Genomic DNA, 17,160 nt, shown 5'->3' with positions numbered 1-17,160 from the left:
TTTTGTGATGTTCCACAATACAGCAGCCAAGGAGGAGAATTGTGATTAATAACACAAAGATGATACAGAATGTTGCAACAAGCCAGGCTCTCACCCACTGCTAGAATCATAGCATCATAGAATAATTTGGGTTGGAAGGGACCTTCCAAGGTCATTTAGTCCAACCCTCATGCAATGAGCAGGGACATCTTTGTCTAGATCAAGCTACCCAGAACCACATCCAGCCTGGCCTTGAATGTCTCCAGGGATGGCGCATTCACCACCTCTCTGGGCAACCCGTGCAGTGTTTTACCATTCTTCTTGTAAATAATTTCTTCCTCAAGTCCAGTCTGAACCTCCCCTCCTTTAGTTTAAAACCATCACCCCTTGTACTGCCACAACAGGCCCTGCTAAAAAGTCTCTCTCTTTCTTGTGGGTCCCTTTTAGGAACTGAAAGGCTGCAATAAGGTCTCCCTGGAGTATTCTCCAAGCTGAACAACCCCAGCTCTCTCAGGACAGTGCTGACTCAGGCAGGAAGGGAAGGGCCTGATCCTGCTCCTCAACTCGGTGCTATTTCACAGCACCAGCAGCAACCAGAGGCCACACGAAGCTGGCAGATGACACTCAGGCCTCCAAGCCATCACCTCTGGGGAGCTGAAATAACCAAGTCATCTTCGATGGCCTCATAGCTCACTGCTGCTGGTGACCTGTGTGGGGACACTGTCCTCAGACAGAGGAGCTCAGAGCCCTGCTGGGGCTCATTTGGGGATGTAGTCCCCTACCCAGAGCTGACTCTACCATGTCTTGGAGACAAAGAGCATGCCTGACAAAACACCGAGCAAGTTCTGGCTCAACACCCTCTGCCTGTGACTGATAAAGAAAAATTAACCCCCAAAGTGGGACCTCTCCAGTTTACTAAAACCTCACTCCTGATAAGCGTGCAGTACACAACCAACCCCAAATTTCATTCTCTGTATTTTAATTATTAAAATCTACCAGTCAATACCATTTTGAGACACATTATAACGAGCGGGCAAAGATCCCCCCCCCCCCCCCAAAAAAAAGTAGTTATCTGGTATAATTTTATGATAGAATATTTTTATAAAATCATTTGTACTAATTTAAGCATTTATCATTATATGCAAAAAGATTTCTTGATGAGAATATTATAGACGGTGCATGTTTTTGACATTAGCATTTTATTTGGATGACTAATCTTGCAGATGTGAAATTTTAATGAATTATTCATGAAAAATCTCTCCTCTGAAATTTCAGTTTGCTGCTAATGCTAGTTATTAAACACTTTATTTTTCTTTATAAAACTTGATGAAGAAAATAAATGTGTGCTTCCTCGAAAGAAAAGGTGGCGGGTATTTCCTTTGAAGTTTGTCTCAGGTGACAGTATGACCTGGGACTTTGCTCCTCATGGTTTTGTGGACCAAGGGGTTGATCCTGCAACCCTCTTTTCACACATGTACAATGTGTGTCCAACCCTTCCTATGAAGTCAGCAGTGCCCATTAGGGCACTGCACTTGGGAGGATCTTCAGGATGAGGCCCCGAACCCCTTCTTTCATGCTTTCCCCTTCAAATTAGTCCAATGAGAAAGCAAATACCCTGAACTCACTGTGACCCCAGTGGTTGAACACCGATGGGCTTGGAAAAGCACATGAATTCTTTGGATGACAGCATCTTCCTCGCTTCCAGTGCTCAAGCCTCAACCAACCGCCCTGTCCAGACTGGCCAAGAAACCACCACTGAAGTGTCTTGCAATTGGATGTCATCAGGGCAGACCCAAGGAAGGCCATGAGACTGTCCATGGACGCACTGGGACATGGGTGAGATGCAACCAGCTGCTCCATGGGTCAGTGCTAGGACTGGGGCCTCAGGGGATGCGACACGGGAGTCATTGGCAGAGGAGGGGGAACAAACCAAAAACTTAGGACATGGCAACTTGCATTACCAGTGTGAACAACCAGCATTTTTATTGCATTTGAGAATGCTATAATGTCAGTAATTAGTACTGACTACACAACATTTTTTATTGTCTGTATCAACAGACATGGAATGATGGAATTACAGTTGATGTAAGGAATGAGTTTCTTTTATGCCTTATCAAAAAAAAAAAAAAAAAGAAAAAAGAAAAAAAAAAATCTTGTTACTGGCAGCACATACACACAAAGCACCATGCTAACAGTCTGGACTGTACCATTTTCATCAAGGCTTATGGGTAGAAGATACTTGTTTACCTGTTCCGGGCCCATTAAAATGCAGTCCGTAACTGCAAATTCACCTCGCAAGACTAGAATACTAAATGACTTCGGAAACATCTAAAAACTCACTTGGAGTTCATTAACCAAAGGTACCAAAGGATTTCAAAAGAGTTTAAACACATTTGGGTGGGTTTTTTCTCCCATGCTATAATGAACGTGAGATTATTTGCGATCTGAAAACTACAATAGTTCAAAATTATTTTTAAAAACTTTATATATATATATTTATGTATGTATATATATAAAATATCTAATGATCTGCAATATTTGTAGAACCAGAATCCCTGCCCCGGCCTCTTCCCAAAGCGGGATCTCCAGGAGAGGGGAGGTGCAGGACCTACAGCGGGACTCTTGCGAGTGAGAATCAAAATAGGTCGTTATTTTTTGTGGTCACTTATTCTACATAAGCCTTGATTTTTCATTTCACTTCGAGTTGAATGCAGAAACCCAACAGGTTTTACATTTACAAACTTGGGGTTGGTTTTTTGTGGACAAGGAAGGCTTTGACTCTCATTCCTGACAGCGGTTTACCTGATACATGGTACTACTTTCATAATGTACGCTTTTCTTTGAGAAAAAAAACATGTAACAAATTGTCTTTACATCTTGGCACCTTGTAAAGTTTTTTTTTTTTATACAAAAGTTCAATAGTTTGACACTCCCCGTTATTAATCACTACTTCACTGATAAACTTTGAAAGTGTGACCCTGGAATTCATCATGCAAAATATTTACTGCAGCAGGAGAAAAACAGTTCTTTTTTTTTTTTCTTTTTTTTTCTTTTTTTTTTTTTAATGATTTTTCTTTTTTTTCCTTTCAAATATATGAACTTTGTTTAAGACAGCCAGAAAAGGCAGTGGTAAGGTTAACAGAAGGGGTGGGAAAGTATCAAAAAAACCAGCTTAAACACAAAAACTGTACAAAAACGCTTCGATCAATGATAACAGGAGAAAAAAAAAAAAAAGAAAAAATCTGTCAACTATGTTACAATTTAAAAGCTGGGGAAAAAAAAAAAAGTCAGGGATTTTCTCCCACATGTCAGCAAATGTCATCCAATATTCTTAAAGCAAGGATAACTAAATAAAATACATGTGCAGCGTATTCTGCAATTCCATTACATACAGTAGGTTTTTTTTTTTTCAAAGCTATTTTTTTTTTAGTATAGTTAATATAAAGCAGTTGCACAAAAAGCAAAAGGTGTTTTGACAAACAGGTCTGCATTTATTCCTTTTGAGGAATGATATCTAAAAAAAAGGACCTTTCCACCTTTTCCTCCCTCCCCACCCTCCCCCCAAAAGACAAAGGCTCACACAGACACAGTGGGATATATATGTACAACATAATAAACCCCTCCCTAAAGAAGCAACTGTATATCCAAAGGGATACAGAATCAGAATTGTAAAAATCATAGTGAAGTTTGCTTGATGTAAAGCCTGAGATTTTCAGTTGGTTCTTCTGCAAGGCTGCGACACCTGCCAGATATGTTAAAATCTAATTTTTTATTTCTTTTTCTCTTTTTTTAAGTTTTTTTTGTTTTTGCTACAGTCTTTAGACTAAGCATGCAAGACATACAACTAAGTGCAACTGAGTGAAATGTATTTTTTTTTTATTTACTCATTCCCTAACAGTTTGGACTGAGGTATGCGTACTAACAGTTTTCTCATGCTGTTATCTTTACTCATGTCTAGCTACACATGCTGAGGATGAACTAATCTACCAGATTTTTATCCCCTTCTGAATCCCGAACTAACCAGCAAACCACTCAGTTTAGAAGCACAGGGCTCAATTCTCATGATCCCCATCTGGCTACCGCCGGCACGTCACGAAGCTGCCTGGATATAATTTAAATGAAAAGAAAAAATGTTTCGAATGACCACAGACTGCCCTTTTTCTTTTCTTTTCGTCTTTTGAAACAGAAAGCAGAGTTGAGTTTTTATCAAAGTAACTGCCAATAAAATTTCTTGTACCAAAGCTCATGAGTGGACAGGAGTGTTATTTCCTTATGAAAAATGCTGACCAAAAAAAAAACTGAAACAAAACTGAGCGAATGTGCCAAGATCAACCAAAATTCAAGCAGTCATCCTAGCACAGTCCCGGAACAGAAGTGGCACACAATCTGTAGAACCAAAGACCAAAGAATTTTTTTTCCTTTTAATTCTAGAAATACTATTATGTTGTCCAGTTTAATTGTGGGAGCTTTTCTGTTCTCTTCTGTCTTTTATTAAACTGTCTCCTTTATCTGATACTCTAATCTTCCACGAAATAACTGTGTCTTTGCTTTCTCCAGCTCCCTTCTCATAGCTCCACCAGTAACACTGATTCCTAGTTTTAGCCTCAAAAGCTCTCCTCGATTCCTCTTTACAGACTTTTATTTTGGTCACTGTAAAGAATTGCAAATAAAAAGTAATAACTTTGGTTCAGACATCTACTTGGCCTTCTAAATTTTCTAGAATAAAGGAGCAGTTTCCCTCTCAGGTTAGCAATAGCCCACATCTTGTCATTTCCCTCTAAATTCTTCAACCTCCTTTGATCAACAATAAGAGGATATTTGGCTTCATAAGATAAAGCATATAACAGAGAACATAATTTACCTTTGTGTAATATCTTTGGTAATTTTAGGAAAAAAAAAAAAAGGTACAAAGAAGAATATAAATTAAGCTCTGAAAGGCTTTTTGAAATAATAAAAAAGCTACAGTCCTACATAAATAAATGAGTGACGGAAAAGTGGTTGAAGAATGAAAATGTTTAGGTGTTTGGTGACCGAGGTTTATTGACCTATCGCAACAAATTTTGTATGTCATGTTTGCTTTGAAGAGCCTTGCCAGTTTTCCCTAACAAGCGAATTCTCTCCTGGATCTCCTGTCTCCTATGGCGAGGTTTCCATACTGGCTGGTGTAATATTGCATAACAATCTTAACTGCAGTACTGGATTTGCACAGCTGAAAATTAACACTTTAGCATTAGTGGGGCTCTGTCCTTATTAACTCCTGTAACAAGTTCAATCTGAAATCTAATTTGTATTCAAACAGATTAATGCCACCAAGCAATCCTGAACCGATGTTTAACCGTGAAACATCACCATGTACAATAACAATTTAATGAAGTCATCTTTCCAACCACTATTTGCAAATGCAAATGCATAAAAAGAAAAAAAAAAATAATTGTAATAATAAATGTATAGGTGCCCATCTCTGTAATCTTAGATATTCCAGAAAGATTTGTTGACCCATTAGAACTCGTGTTAAACAACCAAGAACCTGCCACTGTACTATTCATCCTCTAACGAAAGTGAACTCTGTTGGTGCTGCATATATTTCTTTGTGCTGTTCAATTTTGTGGCATTTGCTAATATTCACCATTGCTGCCAAAAAAAAGTAATAAAAAAAAAATAATCAAAAAAACCCAAACAACAAAAAAAAATATATATTAAAAATACTGCTTTGTGGAATGAATCTGTGTTGCTTCCTACAGTGTTTCTATGTTCATCTGTCATTCATTCTCATTCTTGCAGTACTTCGTTCCTCTCTCTCCGCTGGACAACCCTTCCACATGTATCGTGCAGCATTTGGGACCTTTTCAAAAAACAACAACAAAAAAACGGAGACACCGAAATGGAATGTTTTCCATAGCTAAAGAAAACATGGTGGCATCTGAAGGAAACTGGAATGAATGACAGAAAAAACTACAAACAATTCAATGACATTCAGCTTCGTATAATAAAAACACCTCTTAACATTCATCACAAAGTACAGAAAACGTTGAAGCCTCCGAGAGGCCCTGGGCCCAGATGAGGCCTGAGGTCAGAACTTAAAATGGTAGAGGAGAAGTGGGGCGGGGGAATAAAAGCAATACATTAAAATGTTTGGGATAATTTTTTTCTTTTAACCCCTCCCCGATATACACGCTCACACACACACACACACACATATATCCACACACGTGCACACACAGGCCTTCCCCATCCCAAATGGAAGCAAAAAACCAAGGAAAAAAAAAAGGGAAAAAAAAAAGAAACCAACCAAAAAACAAAAATATGGAGTAAAGGCAGTGATAATCAACATGCAGTACTGTGCAAATATGTTGTCCATTGGAATCCTTAAAATCTGGGCAAAGACTTGATCTGCAGTTCAGGTGTACATGCTCAGTTTGATGTCCTCAAGTGTCCAAAATTGGCAGGACCTGCAGTCCACAGCTGGCTGCTAAATGCAAGTGAATCAGTTTAGCAAATTTACAACACTGATGTTGACTGTAAGAGAGGAAAATCCCAAGTACCAAACAAGTCCATCCAATGCACAGAGTACAAATTCCTTTTTTCAACAAAAAGTAGAAAAATCAAAAATACTCCCAAATGGGATACTTGATGGCACTAAGAGTTAACATATTTCATAGTTGTCAAAGTGGACTGAGAATCCTCCAGACTGTACAATAATGGAGAGATTTCACAGCTAAATTTGACGCGTTCTTCCAATCTTCATTCTCAGCATAACGATGTCAGACATACTCATTCTATGTCCTCATTTACAGGTTCATCTTCATAATCTCTGTCATGATCAAAATCTGGACTGTGGTTGGCTGTTGTCACTAAGGATAGCGGGCCTTCATTTTCATCTGGATCTAACGGTTCTTCTTTGACATGCACGGGGTGCCTGGAAAAACAAAACCATGGTCAATCAGCAAGTTGCTTGTTAAAAAATGGTTTTCACAGCTTGATTTGGGGAGAAAGTTAAGGTGGTCTGGGGGTTCAGACTTGATGTGCTAGGTCTAAGAGCTCCAGGTCGCCAAGAAGACCCTCAACTTCTGCGCTAGCCACTGAAGCCGAGCGAAGGCTACAGCAGGCAGGCAGCACTCAACTTCCCTGGGAAAACACTCTGGGAGGAGCACCTCAATAGGGCTTCCGTCTTGGGATCAAGACAAAAACGCTCTCAGCTGACATATTAACACAATCTTTGGATAAATAAGCAGAATAAGCATCCGAATGGCAAAGCAGCAGTTTGCCAGCCCGCCGAGCCAGCGGAGGCTGGGCTAATCATCGCGCGCTGTGTGTGCAGCGTCTCTCGTTAACATGCAGAACCTGTGAGACAACTCTCCAGAGGACGACCCCAAGTGAGGTTCTATCATTAATCAACTTCAAGCAAACACAGCAAAGAGACACCATGATACATGCTTTAAACTCCAAATTAATGCATATTTTTACAAACTGTCAATAAGGGAAGAAAAGCCCTGCCAGGAAACACAAACAGAGAGGAAAAGGCTTGCTCAACACAACAATATGATAAGAAAGCACAGTCCTAACGAGAATAATAACACTGTCAGCTGTAAACAAGGCAGAACATGATCCCCAGCTCGTGGTGGGCACAAGGATGTACTAAAGAGATGAGATCTGCCAAATTTCTCATTACGGCATTGCACATGAATAACCCGCAGGGGAACAGGGCTTGGTCATTCAAAACGGGTATGATAACAATTGAAAATTGTTGTTCGTAAATCATATTTACAACAAATCCTATACAAATACAAATTACCTCCCCCCCCCCCTTTTTTTTTTTGTTCAACAGCTTTTGAAATGTAAAATAGCCATGTGAGTCAATAGTGTCTTGTTGCTGGGACTTTAAAGGAAAGTAGGATTTTATTGACATTACCAACTATTAAAAATGCGACACAGCAATGGAGACCCTGTTTGCTTCCTAAATAATTGATGTTGTAGGCAATCCCTTAAAATAAAGTGTTAATGAGTTCAAGTCCCACTCTGTCTCTCGCTGAGTTGATATCTACCTCCTAGAGTCTTGGGTTTTCTCCATGCGGGCTGATTTAACCCTTTCACATAGGCTCTGTGAAACCATTATGTGAAGCGCAAACCTTCCTTGTAAGAACTACTTCTCTCTTGTGCAGCTTTGCTTTAAAATGAATGATTTAAAATAGCTGCATTTTATTTTATGGTCTGTGTGGATAGGAACGACAATACTGTTTGTACTCTGCTGCACTGATGGACAGCAAGAATAAATCACTGAACAGGGAAAATGGGCTTGGTAGCTGCGTACAAGCCAACGGTACCTTGCCACCTGCAAATGACCCAGGTGAACCATTTGTACCCCTGCATAGTGTGCAAAGCTGTACCACACCCTGCTTATTTATTTTGGCTTGAGTTTAGGAAGCATCTAACTTGCTGACTACAGACATTTCTAATGCGAGCAGTGAAAGCCCTTCAAGTCCCTACATATTTCAACTTCTTGTGTTGTAAAGTCAAGAAGATCAATACTTAAGTATTAACTGCACCTTCCAACCCATCCGACAAAGGAAGAAGTGATGCAATATCCATGTACACACCTCTTTTCCCTTCAAATCATAGAATCATAGAGTGGGTAGGGTTGGATACATGCCCTATCAACACACTCTGGGGGCAAAAAGGTTCCTCTGCATGTTGCATAATTTTTGCAAAAAACACGAGAGAGATATTGCTTGTACAGTTTTGACCTGATTATTGAAAAAGGAGGGGTAAAAAAGTACTGGGAGGAGATGATTCAAACATCAGAGGTTAGGAATTAGCATAAGCATATCAAAGGTCTCGCAAGCAGATCGTCATCGCAGAGGTGTGCGTGTGCTAACTGTCCTGGCGGCTCGTGGCCCTCACGAACATGAAACCATGCTGATTATTTGCAACTAGGAAAACTTATATTATGAATAGGCTGTGGGGCCCCTCACTTGGGAGAAAACATGAAATGAAAAACAGAAGAAAAAGGGGGAAAAAGCGCCTAGACACAGAGATGGATAAAGTGTGTGCTACTCAGCCTTTATGGCAGTGATCTCTTTTAAAACTGCTTTAATTTAGAAGTCTTGTTTGCTGGTTTCTGGCTTTGATGCTGCTGCTGGGCTTGCGTGTTTTGTGTTTGGTTTTTTATTTAGAAAGCATTATTTTTGAAAATGCAAATGGGAAATTTTAAAAGGAGAGAGGAGAACACATGTCACATGCAGTGCAGGTGGCCTTGCTACATGGACCAGAGTTTCTCCAAAGGCTGCATTCTACCATCTTGTGCTTGGCCGGAAGGCAGAAGTGAATCGATGCCAGCAGGTAAGTATATTAACCACCCAAAATGCTGTGAAAGCTCCTTCAAAGGTCCTCGAACCTTTCCAAAGCAAACTCTGCCCCCCTTCTGGTTTTGTTATGAAAGCAGGTGAAACCAGGTGGTTTTAACTGAGTTTCTCTTTGAGGTTTGGTGTGGTTCCCAGAAGTCAAAAAAGCCCAAAACTTCAGGAGTGAAAAGCAGAGCAAGTACTGAGTTGTGAAAAGGGCTGTTTGACCCCAAGTGAGACAAAGCCGGAAAGGGCCACAAAGCCACAGGGAGGCACAGCCACACCAGCCTCCTCCAGCAGCTCACGTGTTGCACAAACAGCAGATAGTGAGCTTGGCAAAAACTCAATCCCCCAAATTAGGAGGGTATCTGGGAAATACACCCCCCAGGGACAGATCTGCCAGGAAAACAACAACAAAAAATCAACTCCTTGTGTACTCTGTCAGTTGTAACCACAAAGTAGCGTGTGAGCAGGAAACCTTACCGAATCCATGATTTTGCTCGAACATTTCAGAGCAACTGAAATAAATAAGCTTAAATAAGCTCAAAGGCAAAGGGAGACTTTCATATCTCTCAAGTCTGAATCTCCATTTACCACCTCACCAAAATCCCAAACTAGGGAAGGAAAAATTCCTTTAGAGGCTAAAGAATTCAGTCTCTTGAATTACAGAAAAGGTAAATGCTGGCCTAAGCAAAAAGGAAAAAAAAAAAAAGTGGGGGGCTGAGGGGAGAGAAAGAGAAGAAAAAAGAAAGGGTTTCCCATTTCTGTTTTTATAGTAGCAGAATCTCAGCACATTCCTTTTAAGTAGACGCCTAAGACTCCAGAAGGGGTTAACAATAAATAACCTTGCTGAACACAGATTTCCCTTCTTTTCACATCTGAGTAATTCTTTTGTTTGTCCACTCTGGGAACAGAGGAGTTTTTAATAAAGCTGACTGTTGTTTAAAGCCACTGAGTACTGGTGGTGCACACAGCATGGAGTAGTTTGCTTTGTGGCTACCTTTGGAGCATATCAGGATGAAAGTGTTATGTCCCCAAGCTGTAATTATGCGACTACTTTCTAGTGTTTCAAAAGGAGGGAGAGAGAAGGGGAAAAAAAAGAAAAAACCTAGCTGTGGTTCAATGTGTCATAAAAAGGAAACGAATGAGTGGTAATAAGACTTCAGCTAAAGTGTTAGACTTCTTAGCTGTCATGTTAACAAGGTCCTTTAAACCTTACAATAAAGTTTAAAGCTTGATTTCTTCTAATATACTGAAATTGTTTAAAAAATAATTTGCATGATGACAAGGAAATCTGTTCTGAGAAAAAAATGGAAAATGTCATTAGCAAAGCAGGCTGACGGGAAAGAAAAGGTTGCACAGCGTATGGAAATTTGCTGTTGACTCATGATTGTATTTAGTAAACAGGGTAAAACCCTGTGATGTGTGAATGGTGTTCTGGCTTTAGATCCCTTCGAACTACTTAGAAACACCATTTTAAGGGGAAGCTCAGAGGCTGGTATTGGAACATCACCCGGCCACATTTTACTTAAGCAAAAAGAAATGTTGAGCAGAGAACACATATATTATCAATTCTGAGAAAATGAAAACACTCAGGAAACAATCATTTCCATATTACAACAGAAAATTGGATTTTCTGGTGAATAATGAAAATGAGGCATCGCTCCCCCCGACCTCCTCTCTCTCCAGTATTTGTTCTGTGCCCCTCACCTTGGTATCAATGTGCTAAGAGATGATTATTAAGTGCAACAAAGGCCACAGCTATGCACAGTTCTGGAAGATGTCCTAGCCTGTTTCAACTCAGTTATTTTTCTCTCCTTGCAGTCTCTTCAAAGGCAACAAAACCTTAGGTGAAATGAGAAGTGCATGAACTACACTAGCCTTGAACTTGCTAAAAAATAATTACTTGGATTAACGCAACATCATAAACGTTCATCCCTGTCTGTTAGGCCAGGAGAAACCCTTGGGAGAAGTCTTGTTTCTGGAGAAAAGCCATGTCCCCCCACTCCTCCTTCACGCCGGCCCTACATGGTCACGGGGCAGAGGATAACGAATTGTGACTAAAACTGCCTCAAGATGAATCTGTTTGTGAGGGATGGAAAGTGTGTCATGCAACGCTACTTTGGAGGGAGATAATTAATACTGCACAAACAATCACTGGAAAAGCTAAACACGTTATTTGAATGTTTTGAAGTAAATGGTGAAAGACAATGTTTAAATTAATTATTAATTAAAAATGAATGTTGCCATCTTTAAAGTTTTTTTTCAAAGCACTTTGTGCACTGATTTAAAATGCTGCAATATCAAAGTATCCAGAGCCTCAGATTCCTTCGTGCCCCCTCCCCTCTGACAACACATTATGCAGGTGGGAAACTTTTTTCTGCCATTAAATGCTAATTAGTTTCACAACTAATTACGATCATGGTACTAGGTTAATGTTTTTCTACTTTTTGATTTAGACTTACTTTTGTAAATCCCTTATTCAAATTACTTTGAAGTAAAAGACTACAAATTAGTTCTCTTTTTAATGTGTAATGTGAGCCGTGGCAATCCAGCCAGTAATTTTACAGCCTGTTGTGAGGAGCAGAAAGGCAGCATGGCTCTTGCGCGCGGTCGTTCACACAGGTACCCAACCGCTTGAGAACTACGAGACTTATAAACTCCGGCTTCCTCACCAGCCGCCAATTACCCAGTGTGTAATGTGAGGGGAGGAGAGAGTTTACAGCTTTGCAAACTCACTCCATCACCCCATAAATACTGAACACACCCATCGGGGCATCACACCCTTCCTGCCTTACCCTTTTCCTGCGCCAGCTTGCGGCCCGGGTGCCATTCATGTTGAGCAGGGACAGCGATCCTGCATTACTTCATGCGGTTATATATGCCCTCATTATACTGCCGTCTGTTGCTATAATGCTCCTATTAATTTTCCTTTTGATATTTTAAGAGCAATCTATAAATCAAGCAGACCTTCACGTGTGCCATCGTTAATGCCTAGCTAGACCGTTGTGTGTTGAGTGGTTCTTTTTAGACCCACCAAACAAGCCCATTTCCCAGCTCTGCTCCATCGGCCACACTTGTCGCATGGACCGAAGGGGAGAGAAATCACTTTTTTTTTTTCTCCAAGAAACACAGTTGCCTATGAGGTTTTGCTAAGTTTAAAGACAAGAATTGAGAACAAGAATTTTATAGCTCTGTGTGCTTGTTGGACTGGATTAAGCTGATGGGTTTTAGGTAGAAACTGGTAAACAGCCCTTTTATGTTCTAAAGAACCTAAGCATGTCCCCAGATGGAGATATCTACTCTTGCTACTTCATTCTTGAACCTCAGGAACCAACCACGAAGGCCTCCAGAGTCACACTTCAGCAGAAAGCAAGACAACCCCAGAGCCACGCACGTGCCTCTGCCATACTTACATTGCTTGCATAGGGGAACGTCCTGGACTACTGTCACTCCCGTTACTGTTCGTATGCTCCATTGCACCATTGAGCTCTTCCCTCATCGCGTTGGCTAAATTGCCCAGAGTGGGATTTCCCATGGAAGCAGTAGTGTATAGAGGTATACTGTTCTCAGCCATTGAAGCCTGCCAAGGACACAAACAAATATATGAGAAGCCATGACTAACGTTTTTATACGTTGTACAACACGCTCACTTCTTCCAAAACATTCTCCACATTTACATTATTTGCAATTACCAGGTTTTAAAATATTGTGCTTTCTGATAGGTATTACCCTGATTCCACCAAGGGAAATTTAACATCATTTACATCTGGGTTTAAGCATTCATAGCTGTGTTGGCTTGTGACAGGACGGAGCTTTCCATTCCCTATTTGGAATTAAACCCCCTGGAAAAAATAAAACGTCCTTTTCCTATTTTCATTTTGCAAAATTATGTTTGGGGCTTTGGGGTTTTTTGTGGCTTGGGTTTGGGTTTTGTTTTTAATGAAATGGGGAAAAAAATCAGGACTTGCTCAGCTGCTAACTTTGTACCAGATCAAACGGGCACCAAGCAGGAGGGCAGCAGTACCAAGTTTGGTTTTCCTTGGGACCCAAGTGTGAACCTGTGGTTAGCACTACCTGGATCAGTCAAGCTGCATGGATCTATCCGAGAGCTGAACCAGTCCATGTAAATTTTTTTAAGCCTCAGCAACTCAGCTCTTACCTTAGCTATTACAGACCTGACCATTTTATTTCGATTTTAACTTGTTCTAAAGAAATGCCATGCAGAGGCACACTGGAGTTAACTTTCTAAATGGAAATCTCTGTAGGAAGAGACTGAACTGTTAAATATTTTCCTTCTGATTCCCACCATTCTGCCTGCTAATATTTACTGTGTGTCAGCATTAGCTCATGTTGACAGCACAGTCCTGCGCCCGCTGTGGCAGTGGTGGGAGCACTGAAGCCCCGAGCCCCGGAGGAGCCCAGCGTTTGGCAGGGATGGGATGCACAGCTTTCCAAGGGTGTAGCACCCAGGAACTCAAAGGACATTTAACCGTTTCACCGATCCCAGCTGGATCTGACTGACATCATCCACAGCTCTCTGAATGCTGGAGAGCCACAGACTCTGGCTCAGCAGCGCTCGACCTGCTCTGGGGGGAGGTCAGCCGGCTGCAGCAGCGGAGCCAAAAACTCCATCAGGCTCCAGGTCTGCGTGATGCAAACCCTGCCCATGGGAGGGGAATCCATGCAAACGTACTCCCCACTGAATGCTCTCGCCGGCTCCTAATTCATGGGACAAAACTCCTTGCTTGTTGCCATCCAAGCCAGCAGAGTTGTTTGCAGGCACAGCCAGAGACTGGGCTGGGGGGAGACAGGATGGGAAGGGGAGGACCGACCAGCACTGACTGCAGCATCTTCAGGAGCACAGCCCCTTTTATTCTTCCTTACACTGACCTCTCCATGTGCAGCCCTATGTGTCACACATGATTACAAAAGCTATTCTAACGGGGAGGATTATTTTTATCTTCTTGATTCAACAACCGGCAAAGTCATTGTGATTAGGGGATGCAAAGAACGGTTCACATTTCCTCCACTTGGCAAAATAATGACTCAAGTTCTTCACCCATAGTGATAACTTGTAATTGCAGTAAAGCAATTTACTGGGGGAGAGGTGGGACACGAGGAGTCTCAGCTATAAGATAATAAGAGGGGAAGGGGGTGTTTTGGGAGCCCTCAGTGACCCGCTGGCAAAAGAAAGCTCTGGTGAGAGCTGGAGTCCCTTCCACACACAGAGGGGAGAGAGCTGCTGCTTCTTCCTCTCACAAGGGAAAACAGATGGAGGAGATGTCGGAGGGGTCTGGGTGAAGGGACAGGGGCAGCTCTGCCACCCCACAGGAAAAGAAAACCAGCCTGCCATCCCAGGGATGTGCAAAGCACCAGTCTTCGGTAATTCCTGCAAAAGCCTAAGGAACAGTTTTTGTTAACTATTAATTAGGCTGAACATAGGTACTGGCACGTAAAGTGGCTTTGTGTCCTAAGAGGAAGGTTGCTGTCCAAGTGAGGTCCAAAATGCCAACATGGCACCAGCCACCCAGATGGATTCACTCAAACCCCGGCATGGTACTCAAGCACCTGGTGGGATTTTGCCTCCAGAATCCACTGACGGGGGAGAGCAGTGATGAAGCTGCTGGTACATTTTCAACCTAAAAGAGGCCCTATCCACTGCAATGTATATTGTTCACCCCCTTTTATTAGAGGGGTCATAGTGGTAGCAAATCTGGCCCAGGCTCTTCTCTCCATCAACTCAGTTCACACGATCCTATGGGGGGTGGGCACGAGTACATGTCACTTCCAGGAAAAGAGGGAAATGGAAGCAGTTTGGAGGTTATCACAAAAGACAAGAATGGATGGAGATGACGACAACGACACGTGTTTCAGAAATAAAACACGAACAGTTCCATATGACAAGCATATTAATTGAAATTAGTCACATAGTTAACAATGTGAAGAAATGCAGGATCATTTCGTTTTTGCCTTTCAGCCTCATGAATGTAAAATGTGCTTGTAATCTTAATACCATTCAAGAGACAAAGCAGTCTTTAAAAAACCACACTTCACAAGGCTCAAGGGAAAATAAGTTACTAATGAATGGTATTTACAGTTGGTTCATTTAAACCTGCTTTCCTCTGCTTTTCAGAAGTTACTGCATGAACTCAAATTAGAAGAAACGTTTGTTTTTCTCCTAATAATCTGTTTCTTGGTTCTGCAAAGAGAAGTCTGCTAAACCTTCCACAAAATGCAGTTGCCCAAGCAAATACTCATAGACATCAGTGAACTTCTCGAGAAGCAACCCTCAACAAATAACTGGGGTGCAACCACGCACAGATTCATTCACAATGTATGGAATGGCTTGAACCCCACACAAACATACACGCACCTCCTTGTAAATTCAGGGCACAGTAATGCATTCGTATCTTTGGTTCATATAGCAAATACTGACTTTACCTGGTGCTTCTGAGATAGACTCATGAATTTGTAGAGAGGGGGAAAAAAATACAGCACATGAAAAAGAGCTGGAGACATGCACACTTTTAGGCTGCAAGTTATTAATTGTGCACCAACACTTGTGTATGTCCACAGAATGAAAAAAACAGAATTTGTGTCTTACAGTTTAAATCAATAAAAATAACCTTCTTTTTTTCTATAGGAATTGCGACGTTTATTTTCTACTAACAATAGGAAGATATGCAAAAATAGCCCTTAAAAGAAAAGGGGGAAAAATGATCTGCTTTCTCTTTAAACCCATGAACAATAGAAGGTCACGTGCCGCAGTATCCTATCATTCAGCACATTAATAGCTGTGCTAGAGTAATTACACTTGTGGTATTTTTGCCTCAAGTGAAATTCTGAAATAAGAGGATGGAAATTATGATACTGCTGATAAATATTAATAAGTGAACTTTTAATTTTTTTGCCACAATATTCAAAATGCTAAGCATCTAGCTAATGCTGAAGCAGCCTGATATGTGTTTGCCTCCAGGGACTATGATGCTTTATGCACTTAAGAAAAAAGTTTAACGGAATTAAAATTTAATATCTAATTAGAGCAAGGCTAATATATTTTGAAATGAGTGGGGAAGACACACGCCTCTGTTGCATATTCGCTCCAGTCATTAATCTTACCTGTAAAGCAGCATTGAGAGGTGTGCAGTAGGTGTGGCTGGTCTGTATGTTTTTAATAAGAGAAGGGTTACTGCATAAGAAAAACATAAAAAGGAGAGTTAAATGCAACCAACTTCTGTGCGAGCGTTTCAAGCATGTAATGCTTCCTCCCACACCAGAAAACTAGAGCTGAGACTGTTTTTCCACACAAGTTCTCTCTTCATTTCTCTCTTTTTTTTAATTTAAAGAAAATATCTGAGTTTCAGGCTACAGTTATCATATTTGCCTTTACTAAATAAGGAACATCATTATCTCTCAACGTTACCTCGCCATGTGTTCTACTACCCTGCATTAGTAGCACATCTTGGCATCTCTGCTCATTTTAGCTGTGTTCAGGAGAAATTCTCCAATATTCGCCGTGTCTGGGAGCCAGTTACCATGTAAAGGTCCATCATGAGGAGCTATGAGCAAAAGCATCACGGGACATTTTAAATACTGCTTCATGCAAATCATCCTCGAAGTCGCTGGCAGCAGAGTCCCTTCGCAATGGAGCAGGGGACCGCGATGAGAGAGGATTTGAGCCATGTTATTTCCTGACAGGCAATGGCCAGAAAGGGACTGCCTACACCATCACCCCTAACAGTTTAGGGCTGTGGGCATGGAGGCATGACAGCAGGTACTGCTGCTCCGCAGCGACGCGGTACAGACCACACAGAACAACATGCTGCCCTAAAGGCCATTT

At 41.3% G+C, this 17,160-nt stretch overlaps 1 protein-coding gene across 24 annotated transcripts in view; it reads right to left on the bottom strand.

Moving 5' to 3' along the window:
* Nucleotides 1–1,936: 1,936 nt before the first annotated feature.
* Nucleotides 1,937–17,160, bottom strand: part of FOXP1 (forkhead box P1) — a 387,257-nt gene continuing 372,033 nt past the window's right edge. For all 24 annotated transcript variants that reach the window (XM_030501104.1, XM_030501109.1, XM_030501116.1 and 21 more), the window contains 3 exons: nucleotides 16,440–16,509; nucleotides 12,734–12,900; nucleotides 1,937–6,895 (listed from right to left, as the gene is read on the bottom strand). In XM_030501104.1, coding sequence (XP_030356964.1) covers nucleotides 6,751–6,895; nucleotides 12,734–12,900; nucleotides 16,440–16,509 — 382 coding nt within the window. In that variant the 3' untranslated portion in view covers nucleotides 1,937–6,750. The remainder of the gene's footprint in view (nucleotides 6,896–12,733; nucleotides 12,901–16,439; nucleotides 16,510–17,160) is intronic.

This window comes from Strigops habroptila, chromosome 11 (assembly GCF_004027225.2).
Source record: "Strigops habroptila isolate Jane chromosome 11, bStrHab1.2.pri, whole genome shotgun sequence".
In the NCBI taxonomy this organism is placed as follows: domain Eukaryota; kingdom Metazoa; phylum Chordata; class Aves; order Psittaciformes; family Psittacidae; genus Strigops; species Strigops habroptila.
This window is presented reverse-complemented; position numbering and strand designations above follow the sequence as displayed.